Source organism: Schistocerca nitens, chromosome 5 (genome assembly GCF_023898315.1).
Source record: "Schistocerca nitens isolate TAMUIC-IGC-003100 chromosome 5, iqSchNite1.1, whole genome shotgun sequence".
NCBI classification, from domain to species: Eukaryota; Metazoa; Arthropoda; class Insecta; order Orthoptera; family Acrididae; genus Schistocerca; species Schistocerca nitens.
Genome location: NC_064618.1, coordinates 746,453,945 through 746,475,609, shown reverse-complemented (window position 1 = coordinate 746,475,609; position 21,665 = coordinate 746,453,945). Strand labels below are relative to the sequence as shown.

The 21,665-nt window shown below is 44.0% G+C and overlaps 1 protein-coding gene across 3 annotated transcripts in view; it reads left to right on the top strand.

Moving 5' to 3' along the window:
* LOC126259833 (cell growth regulator with RING finger domain protein 1-like) overlaps positions 1-21,665 on the top strand; it is a 443,331-nt gene that overhangs the window by 85,730 nt on the left and 335,936 nt on the right. For 2 of the 3 annotated variants that reach the window (XM_049956878.1, XM_049956880.1), the window contains exon 2: positions 5,447-5,613. In XM_049956878.1, the coding sequence (XP_049812835.1) occupies positions 5,447-5,613 (167 nt within the window). The remainder of the gene's footprint in view (positions 1-5,446; positions 5,614-21,665) is intronic. The other variant, XM_049956879.1, reaches the window with a different exon arrangement.

The following is a 21,665-nucleotide window of genomic DNA, read 5'->3' as shown; positions in this document are numbered from 1 at the left end:
ATTGTCCCAGCAGTCTGAAATACACTCCTGGAAATTGAAATAAGAACACCGTGAATTCATTGTCCCAGGAAGGGGAAACTTTATTGACACATTCCTGGGGTCAGATACATCACATGATCACACTGACAGAACCACAGGCACATAGACACAGGCAACAGAGCATGCACAATGTCGGCACTAGTACAGTGTATATCCACCTTTCGCAGCAATGCAGGCTGCTATTCTCCCATGGAGACGATCGTAGAGATGCTGGATGTAGTCCTGTGGAACGGCTTGCCATGCCATTTCCACCTGGCGCCTCAGTTGGACCAGCGTTCGTGCTGGACGTGCAGACCGCGTGAGACGACGCTTCATCCAGTCCCAAACATGCTCAATGGGGGACAGATCCGGAGATCTTGCTGGCCAGGGTAGTTGACTTACACCTTCTAGAGCACGTTGGGTGGCACGGGATACATGCGGACGTGCATTGTCCTGTTGGAACAGCAAGTTCCCTTGCCGGTCTAGGAATGGTAGAACGATGGGTTCGATGACGGTTTGGATGTACCGTGCACTATTCAGTGTCCCCTCGACGATCACCAGTGGTGTACGGCCAGTGTAAGAGATCGCTCCCCACACCATGATGCCGGGTGTTGGCCCTGTGTGCCTCGGTCGTATGCAGTCCTGATTGTGGCTCTCACCTGCACGGTGCCAAACACGCATACGACCATCATTGGCACCAAGGCAGAAGCGACTCTCATCGCTGAAGACGACACGTCTCCATTCGTCCCTCCATTCACGCCTGTCGCGACACCACTGGAGGCGGGCTGCACGATGTTGGGGCGTGAGCGGAAGACGGCCTAACGGTGTGCGGGACCGTAGCCCAGCTTCATGGAGACGGTTGCGAATGGTCCTCGCCGATACCCCAGGAGCAACAGTGTCCCTAATTTGCTGGGAAGTGGCGGTGCGGTCCCCTACGGCACTGCGTAGGATCCTACGGTCTTGGCGTGCATCCGTGCGTCGCTGCGGTCCGGTCCCAGGTCGACGGGCACGTGCACCTTCCGCCGACCACTGGCGACAACATCGATGTACTGTGGAGACCTCACGCCCCACGTGTTGAGCAATTCGGCGGTACGTCCACCCGGCCTCCCGCATGCCCACTATACGCCCTCGCTCAAAGTCCGTCAACTGCACATACGGTTCACGTCCACGCTGTCGCGGCATGCTACCAGTGTTAAAGACTGCGATGGAGCTCCGTATGCCACGGCAAACTGGCTGACACTGACGGCGGCGGTGCAAAAATGCTGCGCAGCTAGCGCCATTCGACTGCCAACACCGCGGTTCCTGGTGTGTCCGCGGTGCCGTGCGTGTGATCATTGCTTGTACAGCCCTCTCGCAGTGTCCGGAGCAAGTATGGTGGGTCTGACACACCGGTGTCAATGTGTTCTTTTTTCCATTTCCAGGAGTGTATGTTCTTACAGTTGAGACTGGACGAGATGTTCAGCCGTCAAGGCTCGGAAAAAGGAAACTTTTTGAGCTGACGTCATCTAAATGGCTGCCATCTTAAAACAGTATAACACCTGAAAATGGACGATGGATTTTGTCTAGGCCAGGCATATTAGCCCGTCCATTCAGTAACTGATATGTGATTAACTCGTGGATACGCACTGACACTATCTCATTTTTATAAATGATTTTCCATAATTTCTGTTTTTGGTTCTAGGGGCTGTAGAGGAGACTTGGTAAATACAGTTCTGATACGAACCCATGTCCAGAAATGTTCCGTTTGGATAAAAGTTTAAATATCGGATCATTTTAAACTCCCCTGATTCACAGTACGCACGCAGTGTAGACAATGAGCTCTGACGTGTGACTGTTTTGACCATATAGCAATCCGTCTTCAGGCCACAAGTGGCCCATCGGGACCATCCGACCGCCGTGTCATCCTCAGTTGAGGATGCGGGCGGATAGGAGGGACATGTGGTGAGAACACCGCTCTCCCGGTCGTTATGAGGTCTTCTTTGACCGGAGCCGCTACTATTCGGTCGAGTAGCTCCTCATTTGCCACCACGAGGCTGAGTGCACCCCGAAAAATGGCAACAGCGCATGGCGGCTGGATGGTCATCCATCCAAGTGCCGGTCACGCCCGACAGTGCTTAACTTCGGTGATCTCACGGGAACCGGTGTATCCACTGCGGCAAGTAAAATCCGATGATCTCCTCGCTTCATTTTTTAACTGTTAAATGATCGTTCCAGATGACTCTCCCTTTCCTGGCATTTCCCACGCCTTACGGAATCCGCTGTTTTCATAAACTGACAAATTGGTTTCAGATTTGTGGCCGTATGCTGCTCCTGTCTCTAGAGCTGCCAGTTAACCTAAGGGAAAGGAATCACGTGCGCCATCTGTCTGTGAATCACGTAAACTTTGTCCTGTGTGTTGCCGTATTGTGACTATTTGCGTATCGTATTTCCTTAGGCGAATTTTCTGGATCATCCTAGTAGTCGCCTAAACAAGTGTGTAAAACCTCCTAAAAAACATTATCTGGGCAGGGTACCAGACGTGTGGTCGTTAATCCGCCACGCGCTTTCGGTCCGGGTTCTCGGTTTGGCTCACCTTGGGTTGCAAGGTAGCCCATGTCATAGATTAGTGTGTTCACGATGTCCGATTCTTGTGTATCTGAATCGGGACATGAAGGGACAATTTATGTGCTAGTAGATTAACTCGGAAACAAAACATTTACTGTTCCAAAATCCGGTTTGTGATCACTGCGAACAGCCACAGGTACTTAATATGTTTAGCACTTGTCTGCTCATAAATGACTGAGGAACATACAAGACAGGTGCTCACTCAATGGTAATTACTCTTCAAAATAACGGACAAAGCCAGATAAGTCCACGGACAACGCCATGGTCACGTGATGCTCATGGTGTGGATTGGGAGATCCGTACAATCGCCATTACTTATTGCTGTCCATATAACAGTTCACCTTGAATGTTCCGGATGTTAAGCGGTCAATTGGTTTGCGTTCCACGCTGTCTGCACATCCAGGGTGAAAAATATTGCGCTAAATGAAGAAAAAAAAATATAAATTAGTTACGAACTATGGCGTGTACACACTTAAATATGTAAACGTCACTACAGAGATTCGGGTCTAGGTTATGACATGGTAGATACGCTTGCCATCATTGGCGATGATGTGGCGCAGACGAATAGTGAAATTCTGCATGACCTACTGAAGTGTCGGAACATAGAGGCTGTCGATGACCTCCTGAATGGCTGCTTTCAGCTCAGCAATAGTTTTGGGGATATTGCTGTACACGTTGTCTTTAATACAGCCCCACAAAAAGGAATCGCATGTGTTCAGAACCGGGAAATGTGGCGGTCAATCGAGGCCCACGCCAGTGGCCTCTGGGTACCACAGAGACAGAATGCGGTCCCCAAAGTGCTCCCGCAGGACATCAAACACTCTCCTGCTTCTATGGGGTCGAGCTCCGTCTTGCGTGACCCTCATCTTGTCGAAATCAGGGTCACTTTGGATAATGGGGATGAAATGATCTTCCAAGACCTTCACGTACCGTTCAATAGTCACCGTGCTATCAAGGAATATCGCACCGATTATTCCGTGACTGGACACTGCACACCACACAGTCGCCCGTTCAGGGTGAAGAGACTTCTCGATCGGGAAAAGCGGATTCCCAGTCCCTCAAATGCGCCAGTTTAGCTTATTGATGAACCCATCGAAATGAAAATGGCAGACAACAACAAGGCGCATGCGCATACTACTTGCCATTATGCCCGGCGGCCAACCTTGCTCTTTCATCGTCGTAACGCAAATCGTTCAGAAGTTGTGACGATTCTATTTCACATAATTCAATAATTGTCATCCTGTATAAACGTGCTGATGCCAGGCTTCACACCCAACTATGACTCCCTATAAAGTGGTCGTTCAGTTAACTGCGCGTCCCCCCCCCCTCTCTCCCCCCCCCCCCCCACTCTTAACCAAGACTCGCTTGAATTTATTCCCATTCTGCACCTATTCTGACGAGTATTTGGTTTCTAGGTAACTATAGTATTTGGAGATTATTGCTTGTGCTTGATCTACACTTGATCATTTTCAAACATGCCCACTTTCTCGAAAGCGAGTGCATACTCATAAAATTACACATTTGGACACTTGAGATTCTTCACTCTGTGACTGGTCACTGGCTATCCAACTAGTGCCATGCCGTGCCAGCGATATTGGTGCCGACTCTTTATGACGTATTCACTAGTATCATTCTGGGCACTAATACCGGTCACAGTCAACTCTAACTGCACCAGTTCTGGAGCCTGTTTCTTCCTCCTCTGAAAGTTGGAAGAAAATTTCACCAGCCCCTGTGATCGAAGGAAATAAACTTATGTCTGGGGCAGAACACCGCCCTCTAAAAAGAAGAGGGCCCGCCAGTTTGTGAGCGCGTATGCCACATTAGTTACAGTGCGCGACTTTTTAACCAACTGCATTACATGGTATATGAACTAGACGGTAAGATTAGACTTGCCTAGGTCTGAGAGGGGGTGTTATACCCCTATCTTAGTTGCCAATGTAGCGCGAACAATTAAAATATAATGTTCTGGATACTGTGAGGACTTTTTCCTAAACAAATGGGGAGGTTCAAATGGCCCTGAGCACTATGGGACTTAACTTCTGAGGGAATCAGTCCCCTAGAACTTAGAACAACTTAAACCTAACTAACCTAAGGACATCACACCCATCCATGCCCGAGGCAGGATTCGAACCTGCGATCGTAGCGGTCCCGCGGTTCCAGACTGTAGCGCCTAGAACCGCTCGTCCACTCCGGCCGGCTCAAATGGGGGGTATTTATTTTACAATAACTGACTCAACCATTTGTTAGCGATCATACACTAATATTTATCTTTGTCAGGCTCTCGTAACGTCTGGCTTCGCTTCTGAAACGAAATCTAATCTGAAAGAGTTTCTTGTATTGTACTGTGTGTGTGTGTGTGTGTGTGTGTGTGTGTGTGTGTGTGTGTAAGGGGGGGGGGACGGCGGCGGAGTGTTGTGCGTATCTAATTATCCCGATTGAGCCCGTAACTAATTAAACACCCAGATTTGTCGGAAGCAAACAAGCGACGAATATAAAATGTTCAGACGGTTCAAATAGCTCTAAGCACTATGGGACTTAACATCTGAGGTCATCAGTTCCCTTAAAATGTCTGTAATAATTTGTGCTGAGGATTTGCAGTTATTTACAAGTATGGTGTTTAGAATGTTGTACGAGCAGCCACATTGATCTCTGTAAAACAGCAGCGTTCATTGCGCCATTGATCCTAAAATGATAAAATTAACTCAAGTTTTTCAAAGTTTCGATTAGTTTGATTAATAGATTATATAAAAGTTGCATGTGGGTGGGAAAGGTTGGTGTTGTTTTGTCTTACCATGAATGTGATGGACGACGTTTTTATGCCCAGCAGAAACATGACGATGTTCCGGCTGAACGGTGACGAGTTGATGTTCGGCACCTCAGTGCACCACATACAACAGCACATTCCTCAGATGAAGATGATGAAAGTGCATATACCCTTCACCTTCAAGCTGCTAGAGTCCACTAAGCCATCCTACTCGGGATCACCCACAGGTACGACAGCGGTACAAAACATATTTTGATTAATGTGTATAAAATTCTGTTCTTTTTGTTACTGTTCTTATCCTTTGCCTAGGTAATTGCTCAAATTCTGTAAACTTTAAGAATGAAGGTCTGCCAAGAGTCTGTTTCGGTTTCTTAAGTTTATATTTGCGATACACATTTTGGAGCGAAAGATCCATCATCAGGGTTTCTACGATCCAGTTCAGGCTTTTCGCCACGACCTAGTGAAGCTGTCGCACCTGTCTATCGCGCGAATCCGCTTCACTGCTGGTCCACTAGAATCTGTCTACGTGCTCTGATTTCACTGCGGATATATCGTCAACAAATTCATTTATGGAAATGTTGAAAATCAACAGGTCAGTATTGTCATACTTTAGTTTGTTGACAGGGTATGTGGAATGGAAATCGGGTAACTTAAAGCAGTAGCACTGAAGCAGATTCTAGGAACAGGCTAGTGCTATTGCTGTATCAGGTCGTGTCGAAAGGTCTCAGGTTAAGCTTAGAAAACCTCATGTAAGAAGTAAAGATTTAATAAAGAAATAGCGAAATACAGACAGTCCACGGATTTTCACTCATAAGACGTATATTTCACTGTGTTTCTGAAACCAAAGGAAAGTTATTTTGTAGCTTTAATAAACTACCATTCTATGAAATACGGCCTTTCTTCTCCTGACCAAGAATAATTGACGGGGTATAATTACAAATAAGAGTATGAACCACTCACTAGAGAAACAGTTATTTTTGATGACTTCTTTTGTCTGCTTTTTTACACGTGAATGTGGAATGAAATTTCTCGTATCTCAGTACGCTTGATCGTGTCAGGGAGTAAGGGACCTTTTCTCCGACTATACTCATACGCTGACTGATGTGAAGTAACCAGAATTAAGTGAAATTCTTAGGCACGGCGCAGGAGTGTTCCACGTTAGCCATCCCTGGCCTCTTAGACCGCCAAACGACTTTCTTGAAAGTGCCAACGGTGAACACAATATTAGTTTCATTTTTGGCAACTAACGAAACGTTCAGTTTACATTTGAAAATGAAGTGCAATAATTATACATTAGTATGACTGAAATACACTGATAACCCGACTCAACCGACAAAATTTCAGTGGTTGTTCAGGAACATTTTCTGAGTATTTTGATATAAGGGACACATGGCTTCGGTTTCACCTCTGTGGAAAATGTCTATAATAATTATTCCATTTTATCCTGGCTTGTTTGTACAGCAGTCTTCTAGCGCTACTGTAAAAAAAAAAAGTCGTAGGTTGCAGAATGTTCCTTGTTAACTTACGAACGATGCGTAGGGCATCATCAGGTTATTTATCTTGGCATGATGGCTGATGTGCGAAGTCGTTAGCAGCAAAGTTGTGGCGGCAGCGAAATAATATTTTATATATTTTTCGTTTACAAGCTAATACGAATTCGCACGCGAGAAGACGGTTATTGTTACGGTGTAATTGTTTACGGCACGTGAGTGTTAAGTGTCAGACAATTCGCTGGTGTAACACACGTGACAGTAAAAGACGAATTGCATTTTCATATTTCGCGAGTTGACGCGATTCTGCACATTTCAAAACTGTGAACCTGACGCTAGCAACTGTGCCACGTGGTAGACATGTTACAGCGCAAATAGAAACGCAAACCTGATGCGTACTGACTTCTTCCGACCAGCCTGCATCCAGCGGGACTCGAAGGAATGTTCTCATGGATTACGCACTCGTCAGAGGGATGTAAAGGATCTACTTTAGTATTAACGGGCTTGTCACAATTTCACTGCCGCCACCACCTTACTGCTAACGACTTCGCACGACGTCATCCATCATGCTAAGATAAATAACCTGATGATGCCCTATCCGTGCGAAACGCGTCGTTCCTAAGTTAATAAAGATCATTCCGCAACCCACGACTGGTTTTTTAAGTCTATAATATTGTCACCAAAACGCACAACAGAAAACGCAGGGTTGTGCAACAGCCGTCACATACAAAAGTTACGTTGGTTGCCGTCGGTGCGAGAAAAGCTGAGCATAGCGTCGTTGCGCCGGTCTTCCATTGCATTCAGTAAATCTGTACACGAGGCGCACATGTGGCAGCTCATCAGTAAACCTATCCACACGGCTGCGTATTACCGTTAATGCCCAAACAACACAGACAGAGTGAGAAACCCGAAACAAAACCGAACAGTACTTAACAGAAACTTGAGGTCGAATAGTAAAGCTGGCATTACTGTTGTCAACAGCAAGTGAAAGAAAGGATCTAATTTGTTTCGAAACAAGACACACACCGCACATGTTGACATTTACACTGTTATGCAGGTATTTTCAGAGCAATACATGTAAAAGATAAATGGGTGGAAGAAATCAAACGAAATGCAATTACTCTGAAACGGGCCGACGGCGAACACGAGTCCCTTACACTAAAACACTAAGAAAATATCACTGAACAACCTCAAAAGTTTTTGTCGGTGGATTTCGGTTTCACCCTGAATAGGTTTTAAATAGCCGCCGACATAAAATGTCTTAACCGAAGTTTCCTATTTAGATTTATAGGATCTTCTGTTGGGACGATGGTGACCAAAATAAAACGCCTGAAAAAATGTTTACACGTCCGACAGGAATTAAGTTACCGTGGTTAATGAACAGGTGATATGTTCGTGTAGTCTCTTTTTGGGTTTAACTGAACCAACTACTTCACACACTATGAGCATGATCACTTTACCGTATTGAAGGTATACTGTCACTTTCTCGTGTTTTCTTGATACAGTTGACCTCCTGTGCAGTGTCACTAATCGTGCCGCAAGACTAAGTTTCCAACTGTAGAGGGTCGATGGCTGTAAGAGAGCTCATATCTATGCCAACTCACTACGAAGTGGCGTAACTGCCCTTTAAAAGAACTCTTCTGTATTTGATTGTTCTCATATTAAGATTTACAACGTTTGGTGAAAAGTCTCTTACCTCTCACAAGGGAAGCTCTCCCCATCGCACCCCCCCCCCCCCTCAGATTTAGTGGTAAGATGGCCCAATCGATATCCCGTCAAAAACGGAACACAGAAAAAACATGAAAACAAGGTGTACTGAACTGTGAAAAAAGAAGCAAAATAGAAAAAGTGGACAGTCCAAGCTCAAGTTGTGCAACATCGAGCAAATTGGAATGGCCACGGTGCCGTGGTTATGTGATAACGGTGTTGGACTGCCAACAAGGAGATCCACATTCAAATCTCCCTCGTGTCACTTTTTTTTTCCCCATAAAGCACAAAGTTACGAACTGTCAGTCGTTGATGTCTGTAATTCTTTCTTTCTTTCTTTCTTTTGCTACTGCCTTTATCCCGCATCGTGCACAGGGTCGGCAGGGTTAAGTACGGATTTGGCATGGTGAATTTTAAGGGGTGGGCGGATGCCCTTCCTGCCGCTACCCCATACCCCATATCCCCCTGGGACGGAATTAGTGGACCCCAGTTGTCTGTGTCTACTCTAAATCGTGAAATAGTGTGAATGTGTTTCAAAGGTCTGCGAGTCGTGTAACTGAGGCGGGACGTGGGGACCAGCCCGGTATTCACCTAGCAGGATGTGGAAAACCGCCTAAAACCACATCCAGGCTGGCCGGCACACCGGCCGTCGTCGTTAATCCGCCGGACGGATTCGATCCAGGGCCGGCGCGCCTACCCGATTCCAGGAAGCAGCGCATTAGCGCTCTCGGCTATTCTGGCGGGTCATTGATGTCTGTAATCTGTATTCAAATTTCGGCCTGTGTCGTGATGTAAGGTCTATTCGCAACAGCGAGATGTAAGGATGGAACCTCCAGATGTACGTGCCACCTCTTTGTTCTATAAAAGTGCCACATGTTATGACTCTTACATTCCGTATTGGAAGTTTGAACTCGTGAATACCTTTGTTGTAATATAGTTCACACTCGTTTGTTGTTTTCATTTCTGTGAGAAGCCTAGGCAACATCTAGCCTGCTGTCACTGTTCATAACATAATTGCGACTGTAATACAGCCTTACCACACGACTCATATTCTGTAACCAATGTATGGTACGACGATTGCCACGATTACGGGAGGAGAACAGACACGTCAGTGACCGGACGGAAAGTTCATAATTTTGCGAGGAAAAGAGGCACGAGGGAGGTTCGAACACGGATCTCCCGCTTCGCAGTGCAACACCGTGACCACAAAACCTCGACGCCGTGATTATCAAGGGAACAACATTTCTACACAGTGTTCTACCAGTTTTTTTCTGGATGTTTATTTTGTCAGCAGAGGTGCTTCCTCTATGCCTTCCAAAACACCGCCAAGCATCTGATTGCGAGGAAGAAGTGGAACAGCCTGTTAAACTCACAGAAAAATCATCATTTTATTCAAGATATTGTAAAAGACTTCCATTGACGTAGAAGCAGCGCTATGCGCTGTCCATCTTAATTTCGAGGCACGTGTGGCAGTTCTGAGGAACGACAGTTTTATATTCGCCACCCTGTTCCGCTTACAGGAACATGGAAAATACTTCTGAAACACGTCGCGATAGCTGTCACAAACTCAGTAAAAGGCTGGAGTCGAGACTTGTGTAATGTTGACAAAATTGTGAAAGTTCGTCATTTATTATTACTCAGAATGCAAACAAAACCTTCATCACTGGTAAATACTTAAATGGAAAAAGTATTACTTAAATGGAAAAATAACAGAGATCAGTCCCAGGGAAATACACCATTATATAGAATGGCAATTGTTTCATCTTCTTGAAAGGCGTTACTGGAAAGCGGAATTCGGGGGGGGAGGGTTGCCGCGAGGTTGAGTGGGACGAGCTTCGTGTCGCCACAAGCACCGAGTATCGAACTGGGTTCCCTCTTTTGAGTTTGAGACTGACCTCTCTGCTTCAAAGGCAAGGTCTAAGTACCGAAAGTCCAATGACGATTGCGTAATCATCTTGTATTGTTAAAAGTTAAATGGAGCTTTAATCAGCCAGGGGGTGATACGAAAAACAGTGATCTGTTCGCTGTGGTCTTCTTGGAAGCGGTATCCTCTTGCGTGCCTCAGATTTGCTCCTAATGGCTAGTTCTCCAGGAATTACATCAAGTCCGAAATTTAGTGAGAATCTGAATTTCTGACGTGCACAAACTATTACCAGAAGTGAAAGTTGATAGAACTGCTGGAAAATATAATTTCGACAATCGGTTAACAAATTTTACTACCACGCTACCTGTAAGGTTGTTAAGTTTTTAATACCGTGTGTTTCAAGATTGTTCAGAAGCACTGACGGAAGACGGCAGTCATCTAAAGCATCGTTTTTAATTAAGAATAAATTATTTCAAATGTTTTCCTTTGCATTTATATTCTGTGTTTTCCTGGTTCGTTTTCAGTTTGTGGAGCATAAATAAGGTCAGAATAAATTTCGGCACTTCCCCTTTTTTTCTGTCTTTGTCTTACGAACTTCTTGAGGTTGGCCCTACGCCAGAAACTGCTTCTTAATGTCGTCCTTGCACGCGGATTTGAGCTGTAAATTTTTATCTTTTTTTTATGACAACAATCTCTCGTGGGTTGCAAATATCACATTCAAAATCATCGTTCGCAGATAAACATGAGGCTCCTCTCAATCAGAGAACGTGATTCAGCAGGCAGTTTGTCCTTGAACAACACAGACAAAAAGCTGTTTGGCAGAGCTCCTGTACAAATGTGTCTATGTTCTTGGTGCTGGAATGAGGCGGCCAATAATATGAAGTCATTCATTATCCCTCAGTCTTCAACCATCCGCTCAGACCGTGACGCACATTAAACGTATTAGGACACCCTCAGTTTTTAAGTTGAGTCAGCAGACTTTTGACGCTCAGACTTCGTATTATTCACAGGGCGGGGTATCAGTTTATATAATCTTTCTAGCTGTGCGGCAGAAAAGTATTAAATTTGAGCAAGCGCATGTAACAAGACTTTTACAGCGTCAACATTCATTACATTCGTTTTTTTTTCTTTGTAGGAGAAAAACGCTTTCGGAGGTGAGAAGCTTGAAGTTTTTTAAGATTGTCGTTTTCAAGGCGTGTTACGAAAAAAAGCAGAGCGAGCGGCACAGTCTTTAAGAAACTGAACTCCTTAGCGAGACGTGCGGGTTACAAATCCCAGTCCTGCTACCGAACTTTTTCTGTGGTGTCTCGAGTGACTTGAAGCAATACTTCCCACAGCAAAGACAGCAGCTAATCTCTTTTCCATCCTGTCCAATCGCAATATTTAGTAATTTATCATGGTTTCTAATGACAAGAGTATCTTTGGGGCCGTTGTTCTTCCTTCTGCTAACAAACTCTGAAAGCTGAACCTAATGTTCGTACATTTGGAAATCGTTAGACACGCTGTGCTAGTATCTCTGATGCTGTTTTAGTAAAAGCACATGAATTGGCAACATTTAACGGTTTTAGATCGCTCCTTTTACACAAGTCCACTTCCCACCTGTCCTGCGTAACGTTTAAAATTAAAGTTAGCCTCAGAGCGCATACATATAAATAAGAGAACCGGACAGAAAGCTATATGTTGCCTAAATCAGTGTGTCCTAGATGAAGGTGGATGTTTCTGAAATAGGTTTACGAAAAGAATCTATCATGACCTCGTTACTCTGCTTAGTTAAAGAACGCCGAAGTGAATTATCCTACGTTATGGATTTTACGTTTCTAGCATTTGTAGACTTACAGAAAGCTTTTGACGATGTTGACTGGAGTACTCTCTCAAAATCTGAAGGTGGCAGGGGTAAAATACAGGGAGCGAAGGGCTATTCACAATTTGTACAGAAACCAGAAGGCAGTTAAGAGTCGAGGGACATGGAAGGGAAGCAGTGGTTGGGAAGGGAGTGAGACAGGGTTGTAGCCTCTCCCCGATGCTATTCAATCTGTTTATTGAGCAAGCAGTAAAGGAAACAAAAGAAAAATTCGGAGTAGGAATTAAAATCCATGGAGAAGAAATAAAACTTTGAGGTTCGCCGATGACATTGTAATTCTGTCAGAGACAGCAAAGGACTTTGAAGAGCAGTTGAACGTAATGGACAGTGTCTTGAAAGAAGGATATAAGATAACATCAACAAAAGCAAAACGAGGGTAATGGAATGTAGTCGAATTAAATCGGGGATTCTGCGGGAATTAGATTAGGAAATGAGACACTTAAAGTAGTAAAGGAGTTTTGCTATTTGGAGAGCAAAATAACTGATGATGGTCGAAGTAGATAGGATATAAAATGTAGACTGGCAATGGCAAGGAAAGCGTTTCTGAAGAAGAGAAATTTGTTAACATCGAATATAGATTTAAGTGTCAGGAAGTCGTTTCTGAAGGTATTGGTATTGAGTGCAGCCATGTATGGAAGTGAAACACGGACGATAAATAGTTTAGGCAAGAAGAGAATAGAAGCTTTCGAAATGTGGTGCTACAGAAGAATGTTAAAGATTAGATGGGTAGATCACATAAATAATGAGGAGGTATTGAATAGAATTGGAGAGAAGAGAAATTTGTGGCACAACTTGACTAGAAGAAGGGATTGGTTGGTAGGACATATTCGGAGGCATCAGGGGATCACCAATTTAGTATTGGAGGGCAGCGTGGAGGGTAAAAATCGTAGAGGGAGACCAAGGGATGAATACACTAAGCAGATTCAGAAGGATGTAGGTTGCAGTAGGTACTGGGAGATCAAGAAGCTTGCACAGGATAGAGTAGCATGGAGAACTGCATCGAACCAGTCTCTGGACTGAAAACAACAACAACAACAACAACAACAAAACAACAACATGGATTTTATCAATGAGAGGTGCCCATTCAGCCAGCTCAACAGTCAATTGCCATTCATGACGATACGAACGTAAACACAGCACAACTACCAGTCCCTAAGTGGATAAAATCTCCGAACCATCCGGTAATCGAACCCGGGCCTCTTCAGTTGGCCGGCCGGTGTGGCCGTGCGGTTCTAGGCGCTTCTGTCTGGATCCGCGTGACTGCTACGGTCGCAGGTTCGAATCCTGTCTGGGGCATGGGTGTGTGTGATGTCCTTAGCTTAGTTAGGTTTAAGTAGTTCTAAGTTCTAGGGGACTGATGACCTCAAATGTTAAGTCCCATAGTGCTCAGAGCCATTTGAACCTCTTCAGTTGCCAATCCACCGCGCTGACCACTCTGCCACAAAGACGGACTGCGTTATAGACTTCTTCGTAGAGCTAAGAATGAGCCGCAGGAGCAGACGATTCGGCGCCTACTATTGTCCAAACGTGCCCCATGGGTAAGAGGCCCCTTGAGGAAAACGAATAATGCTTAATATCTTAAATGCGAACATTTTAGGTTAGGCTTTACTGTGACTGTTATTGACATTAAATGAAACAACGAGTTTACTGTTACCAGTCACTGTTTTTTGATTGGATATGTAGGATGCTGATACTTGGGTTATTAACATGTTTTGTTTCATACAGGTGGGTGGCCATTGATGATGTGTGGTATTTATTGTATTTAGTGCTGCCGTGTGTTCTTTGAATTTAACCTCAAATGATCTGCCTGCCTGGCCTATGTAGAAGCAGTCACATTCCAAACATTCAATTTTGTACACACCTGGGTGATAAAGTGGGTTTCGTGTGTTGATGTTGTGTGGTCACTTCTGCCCAGTCTTGTTCTCTGTGGTAAAGGATATGCTTATGCCTTTTCGTTTGAAGACATTGGCAATTTGATATGAAATGATACCTAGAAAGGGGATGGTATGGAAGATGTTATTTTGTTTTGTTTTTTGTGATGTGATGGCTTTGCCACTATTGTTTTAGGGTATCTACTATGGAGCTGTTATAACCATTTGTAATAGCTGTTTGTTTTATTATTTCTATGTCTTGTTCATATTTGTCTTCAAAGAAAGGTAGTTGAATAGCTCTATTGATCATGTACCGGAATGCTGCCATTTTTTGGGCTCTGGGGAGAGAAGAGGAGTTGTCGATTGTATGTGCTGTGGTAAAGTTCCAGTAAATTTCAAGCTGATTTCTGTTATTTTTTATTGTAATGGTAAGGTCTAAAAAATCTTATAACATCTGTTTGATGTTCAACTGTGAATTTTATGTTTTCATGGGACTTGTTGAATAACTGGTTCCTCACTGATGTCATCTTTAGTGCCTTTAATTAAAATAATGGTATCATATACATATCTGTAGTAGTAGAAGATATTTTTGAGTAGGTGCTGATTGGAATTCAGGATTTTGTCTCCTAAGTTACTTATAAATATTTCAGCTAGCAATCCAGGAAGATCTGAGCCCATTGCCAGACCATCTGTTTGTTTGTAGATTTTACTGTTAAATTTAAAGTAGTTGTGTGAAGGTTTAAATTCAAGCGGTTCCATTAGTTCAGTAATCTGAGTTGAAGGAATTTTCTGTGCATTTGTAGGTTGGCATTGATTAGCTATAGTGTGGGGTCTCTGGGGCACAGAGGAATAAAGGTTTTGTATGTCAAATGAGGCAATTGTGGCTCCATCAGGTACTTCCATGCATTTGACAGTTCTTTACATTTAAATCTATATTCGATATTAGTAATTTTCTTTCAGAAACGCTTTTCTTGCTAGTGCCAGCCTTCCTCTCTACTTTGATCATCATCAGTTCTTTAACTATCCAAATATCATAACTCGTCTACTTCTAGTGTCTCTTTTTCCTGAATTATTTTCCTCACCATCTCCTGATTTAATTAGACTATATTCTATTGCCGTTGTTTTGTTGATGTTCATCTTATAGTCTTCTTTTCAAATCGCTGTCCATTCCAGTCAACTGCTCTTCAATGTCCTTTGCTGTCTGTGACAAAATTGTCATCAAACCTCAACGTTTTTATTTCTTCTCACTGAACTTTAATTCTGTCTCCAAATTTTTCTTTCGTTGCCTTCACTGCTTGCTCAGTGCACAGATTGAATAACATCGAGGATAGGCTACAGCCCTGTCTCACTCCCTTCTCACCCACTGCTTCCCTTTCGTACTTCTCTACGCTTGTAACTGCCATCTGGTTTCTATATAAGTTTAAATAGCCTTTTGCTCCCTTTATTTTACCCTCTACTACCTTCAGAATTTCAAAGAGTATCCTGTCAGCACTGTCAAAAGCTTTCTCTAAGTCTACAAATGCTAGGAACGTAGGTTTGCCTTTCCTTAACCTATTTTCTTAGGGAAGAGGTAGTGTCAGTATTGCCTCTCATGTTCCTGCATTTCTCCGGCATCCAAACTTATCTTCACCTAGGTAGGTCAGCTTCTACCGGATTTTACGCTCTTTTATAAATAATTTGTGTCAGTGTTTTGCAACCATGACTTGTTAAACTGATAATTCGTTAACATTCACATCTGTCAGCACATGAGTTCTTTGGAACTGAAATTATAACATTCTTCTTGAAGTCTGAGGCCTTTCCACACGTCTTGGACAAACCGCACGCCTGATGGAATACTTTCGTTGTGGCTGGCTCTCCCAAGGGGATCAGTAATTATGAGAATGTCGTCAACTCTGTGGACCTTGGTTCGACTTAGGTCGTTCAGTGCTGTGTCAAATTCTTCTCGTCTCATCTACGTCTAAGTCATCTTCCCTTTTTAAAGTCGTGCCATCAACTTCATTTCCTTTGTATAGCCTCTCTTTACATTTATTCTGCCTTTCAGCTTTTCCTTCTTCGCTTAGTTCTGGTTTCCCATCTGAGCGTTTTATATTTATGCAGCTGCTTTTCTTTTCTCCAAACGTCTCTTTAATTTTGCTGTAGGTGATACCTATCTTTCCTCTAGTGATACATGCTTCTATATTGTTTGATTTATCATACAGCCATTCGTACTTACCCACTTAGCATCTACTGTCAAGCTCATGTTTTAAACTGTATTTCCTTTGTCTGCTTTATTTGCTGCATTTTTATATTTTTTCCTTTCATCAGTTCAATCCAGTATCTGCTGTGATTTCCAAAGATTTTACTAGACCATGCCTTATTACCTATAATGCTCTGATGCCTTTACTATATAATCTTTCAAAGCTTCCTCATACCCACTTGAAAACTGCCGCATAGGTATGTTACATTCATGTGATAAACACTGATGTAAGCTACATACTCGTATTATTAGTCTAGTATATTATATTTCAGCGAGTTATACTTGGCAGTGAGGGGAAGGGGAGGGTGTGATCAGTGACACCCCCCCTCTCAACCACTCTGGATCAGTGCCACTCCCTCCTCCCCCTCTGCCCACCCTTCTCTCTCTCTCTCTCTCTCTCTCTCTCTCTCTCTCTCTCTCTCTCTCTCTCTCTCTCTCTATATATATATATATATATATATATATATATATATATATATATATATAACCTTCACTTCTGCCCTTCTGCATTCTTGTGTAATGTCTTTTATTATCATTGATCACTCTTACGTACTAAAATCTCGTCTACTCTAATACTCCACTCGGCCCCAGCTAAACTATCTCTGACGGCATTGCGATGTGTCTTCCTTCTGGTAAGGGTTTCCCGTATACTTAACTTCCTAAATGTTTGTGGTACCTCTGTCATACTTAATCGGCCCACTTAACTTTTAACATCTTTACATACAGTAGTAGCACATTCTCAGTGCTTGGTCTATCTTCCATTTATATCGCGCTTCACTTGCAAAAGAAAGCTCTTCTCAAGACCACAGGATGAGGACTATATTGTTCCTTATATTGTGATTTCCTGCCAGCAGAGCAGAGGAAATTGTGCAATACTAATACAGTTGCACGTGATTTTTAACATTTGCGTTCTTTATCGGACAAGAGTCAGTTTGGAACTCTCATCCAACCATTCTACCTAGCTTTTCCTAACTTAATGTAACCCATTCTCAAGTACGTTGAGCAATAATTCCGCCGCGCGGGATTAGCCGAGCGGTCTGGGGCGTTGCAGTCATGGACTGTGCGGCAGGTCCCGGCGGAGTTCGAGTCCTCCCTCGGGCATGGGTGTGTGTGTTTGTCCTTAGGATAATTTAGGTTGAGTAGTGTGTAAGCTTAGGGACTGATGACCTTAGCAGTTAAGTCCTATAAGATTTCACACACATTTGAACATTTATTTTGAGCAATAATTCCATTTCCCGTCGTCCATGAAACACTCTGTCGACGCCTTGTCATACAATAAAAAACAGTCAAAGAAAGGACAATACCCTCGGCAAATGAGGCGGTTAGCTTGTATTCTTCCTCTGCAGAGCGCAGATAGGGCTGACTTCAGGAACAGGTTCTTCAGCGAGTTTTGAGTGGTCACTTTCTCGTAAACGGAAAACCTGATTCACTCGCGGACAGGTACTGGATTGCCGCCCATTGCTTTCAGTAAATTCTTTCCTTATGCGTCTCTAGGAACAGGGCCAAAGACGTCAACTGATCCTGCAGGTCATCAGTCCCCTAGACTTGATGGGTAGAGCGTCTGCCATGTAAGCAGGAGATCCCGGGTCGGTGCACACATTTTCAGCTGTCCCCATCGAGGTATGTCAACAACACTCGTCAGCAGCTGAGGGTTTCAATTAATTATAATTTAACCAATTATATATTCTTCCAAAATCTCATATCTGTTCGAACCTTTCTTCTGTAACTGCTATATAGAGCTGCAATAAACGACACTTTAATTGCTGTAGACAATTGGACGACAAAAGCTGACAGGTGACTGAAATAATTATTGGCACTACACGACATCAAATTACTGACCACTAACGAGTGCGACCGATTTCTGCCGGACAAGCCCGAAATATTTAGTATTCGTGAAGCGATTCCGAATCATTGAACGCGCCGAACTGTTGGATGCCGGATATCGGGCTTTTATTGTACCGGTACAAACTAAACTTGACGAGGGAGATAGAAGCCTTAACGAATAATGTTACCTGTAATAATACAACAGCCACGAAAGCGATTGACTGAACGTAATCTACGGCGAGGGAATTCGGCCACCAAACGCAAAGAAGAGGAGATAGGTGGCAGGAGTACGTTGACAATTTGTACTGGTGCGAGAAATCGTCTGCTGACGTGAATAGAAGGAATTGGTGTCGGTTTGGAAGACACGGGAGTTCAAATCTAAGAGTGTGACAGAGCTTCGGAATTTCTGAAACTCATTGGTGTAAGTGACAATCAAACGACTATTCAAGTTGGTTTCAGAATGTGAGATACTGGAAACAAATCATAAGACAATCGGAAAAATATCACCCACACAATCCCGAAGATAGCAAGGGTAGATAAGTGTGAGAACTATCGCACAATCAGACAATGCATCAAAGTTGCTGATAAAAGTACACTACTGGCCATTAAAATTGCTACACCAATAAGAAATGCAGATGATAAACGGCTATTCATTGGACAAATATATTAGACTAGAACTAACATGTGATTACATTTTCACGCAAATTGGCTGCATAGATACTGAGAAATCAGTACTCAGAACAACCACCTCTGGCCGTAATTACGGCCTTGACACGCCTGGGCATTGAGTCAGAGCTTGGATGGCGTGTACAAGTACAGCTGCCCATGCAGCTTCAACACGATACCACAGTTCATCAAGAGTAGTGACTGGCGTATTGTGACGAGCCAGTTGCTCGGCCACCATTGACCAGACGTTTCCAATTGGTGAGAGATCTGGAGAATGTTCTGGCCAGGGCAGCAGTCGAACATTTTTTGTATCCAGAAAGGCCGGTACATGACCGGGAACATGCGGTTGTGCATTATCCTGCTGAAATGTAGGGTTTCGCAGGGATCGAATGAAGGGTAGAGCCAGGGGTCGTAACACATCTGAAATGTAACGTCCACTGTTCAAAGTGCCGTCAATGCGAACAAGGGGTGACAGAGACGTGTAACCAATGGCACCCCATACCATCACACCGGATGATACGCAAGTATGGCGATGACGAATACACGTTTCCAACGTGCGTTCACCGCGATGTCGCCAAACACAGATGCGACCATCATGATGGTGTAAACAGAACCTCGATTCACCCGAAAAAATGACGTTTTGCCATTCGTGCACCCAGGTTCGTCGTTGAGTACACCATCGCAGGCGCGTCTGTCTGTGATGCAGCGTCAAGGGTAACCGCAGCCATGGTCTCCGAGCTGATAGTCCGTGCTGCTGCAAACGTCGTCGAACTGTTCTGCAGATGATTGCTGTCTTGCAAACGTCCCCATCTGTTGACTCGGGGATCGATACGTGGCTGCACGATCCGTTCCAGCGATGCGGATAAGATGCCTGTCATCTCGACTGCTAATGATACGAGGCCGTTGGGATCCAGCACAGCGTTCCGTATTACCCTCCCGAACCCAACGATTCCATATTCAGCTAACAGTCATTGGATCTCGATCAACGCGAGCAGCAATGTCGTGATACGATAAACCGCAATCGCGATAGGTTACAATCCGACCTTTATCGAAGTCGGATACGTGATGGTACGCATTTCTCCTCCTTACACGAGGCATCACAACGACGTTTCACCAGGCAACGCCGGTCAACTGCTGTTTGTGTAAAAGAAATCGGTTGGAAACTTTCCTCACGTCAGCAGGTTGTAGGTGTCGCCACTGGCGCCAACCTTCTGTGAATGCTCTGAAAAACTAATCATTTGCATATCACAGCATCTTCTTCCTGTCGGTTAAATTTCGCGTCTGTAGCAAGTCATCTTCGTGGTGTAGCAATTTTCATGGCCAGTAGTGTAATATGCAGTAGAATGAAAAAGAAAATTGAGTATTTGTCAGGCGGCGATCGCTTTGGCTTCACGAGAGACACCAGAGAGGTATTTCCGAAGTTGAGATTGATAATGGAAGCAAAACTGTTGGAAAAACCAAAAAGACTTCACAGTAGTTTTTAACCTACAGAAACCAAAAAGCATTCATAGCGAGTGTCGACCTTACAAACCGCTGGACAACATAACATTGTATTAGAAATTCTCCGGGAGACAGGTGTAATCTCGTATGAGGAAAGGTAATATACAATATGCAAGAGCCAAGAAAGGGAAAAACAAGATGGAACACAAAGAACGAAATGCGCGGATTAAAAAGATGTAAGAGCGGGATACGGTGTTCGCCCCCTACTGCTCAACCTGTATACAGAAGCAGCAATGTAATAAAACAAATGCTCAGGAGTACAATTAAAATACACGGTGGAAGGAAGGATATCAGTGGTAAGATGCTCTGGTGACATTAATATCCTCAGTGAAAGAGAGAAAGAATCGCATGGAGTGAACAGTGTAATGAGAACGCGCTATGGATTTAGAATAATTCGAAGGAAAATGAAGTAATGAGCAGTAGTAGAAGTGAGATATAATAAAATTAATATGAAAGTTGGGGACCACGAAGTAGAAAATAATGAATAAATTGTGCTACCCTCGAAACAAAGTAACACAGTATGGACGAAGCGAGGAGAACATAAAAATAGAGTAGCACAGGCAAAGAAGGCATTCCTGGTCAAAAGAAATAAACTAGTGTCAAATATCAGCTTTAATTCGAGGAAGAAATTTCTGAGAATGTATATCTTTAGCACAGCATTGCATAGAAGTGAATAATAGACTGGGAGAACTGGAGCGGAAGCAAAGCAGAGTCTACGTGATGTGAGAGCGAAAAATGCTGAAAATTGGACTGATCAGAATTGAAGAGACCATCCGCACAATCTGCGAGGACTGTAATTTGTGGAAAACTTTCCTTACGATAAGGGAAAGTACGATAGCACATGGTCCAAGACATGATCGAGGAATAACGTAAGTGGCGTGGATGTAACGGGGGGCAAAACACACAGAGGAAGACAGATATTGGAATACACTCCTGGAAATGGAAAAAAGAACACATTGACACCGGTGCGTCAGACCCACCATACTTGCTCCGGACACTGCGAGAGGGCTGTACAAGCAATGATCACACGCACGGCACAGCGGACACACCAGGAACCGCGGTGTTGGCCGTCGAATGGCGCTAGCTGCGCAGCATTTGTGCACCGCCGCCGTCAGTGTCAGCCAGTTTGCCGTGGCATACGGAGCTCCATCGCAGTCTTTAACACTGGTAGCATGCCGCGACAGCGTGGACGTGAACCGTATGTGCAGTTGACGGACTTTGAGCGAGGGCGTATAGTGGGCATGCGGGAGGCCGGGTGGA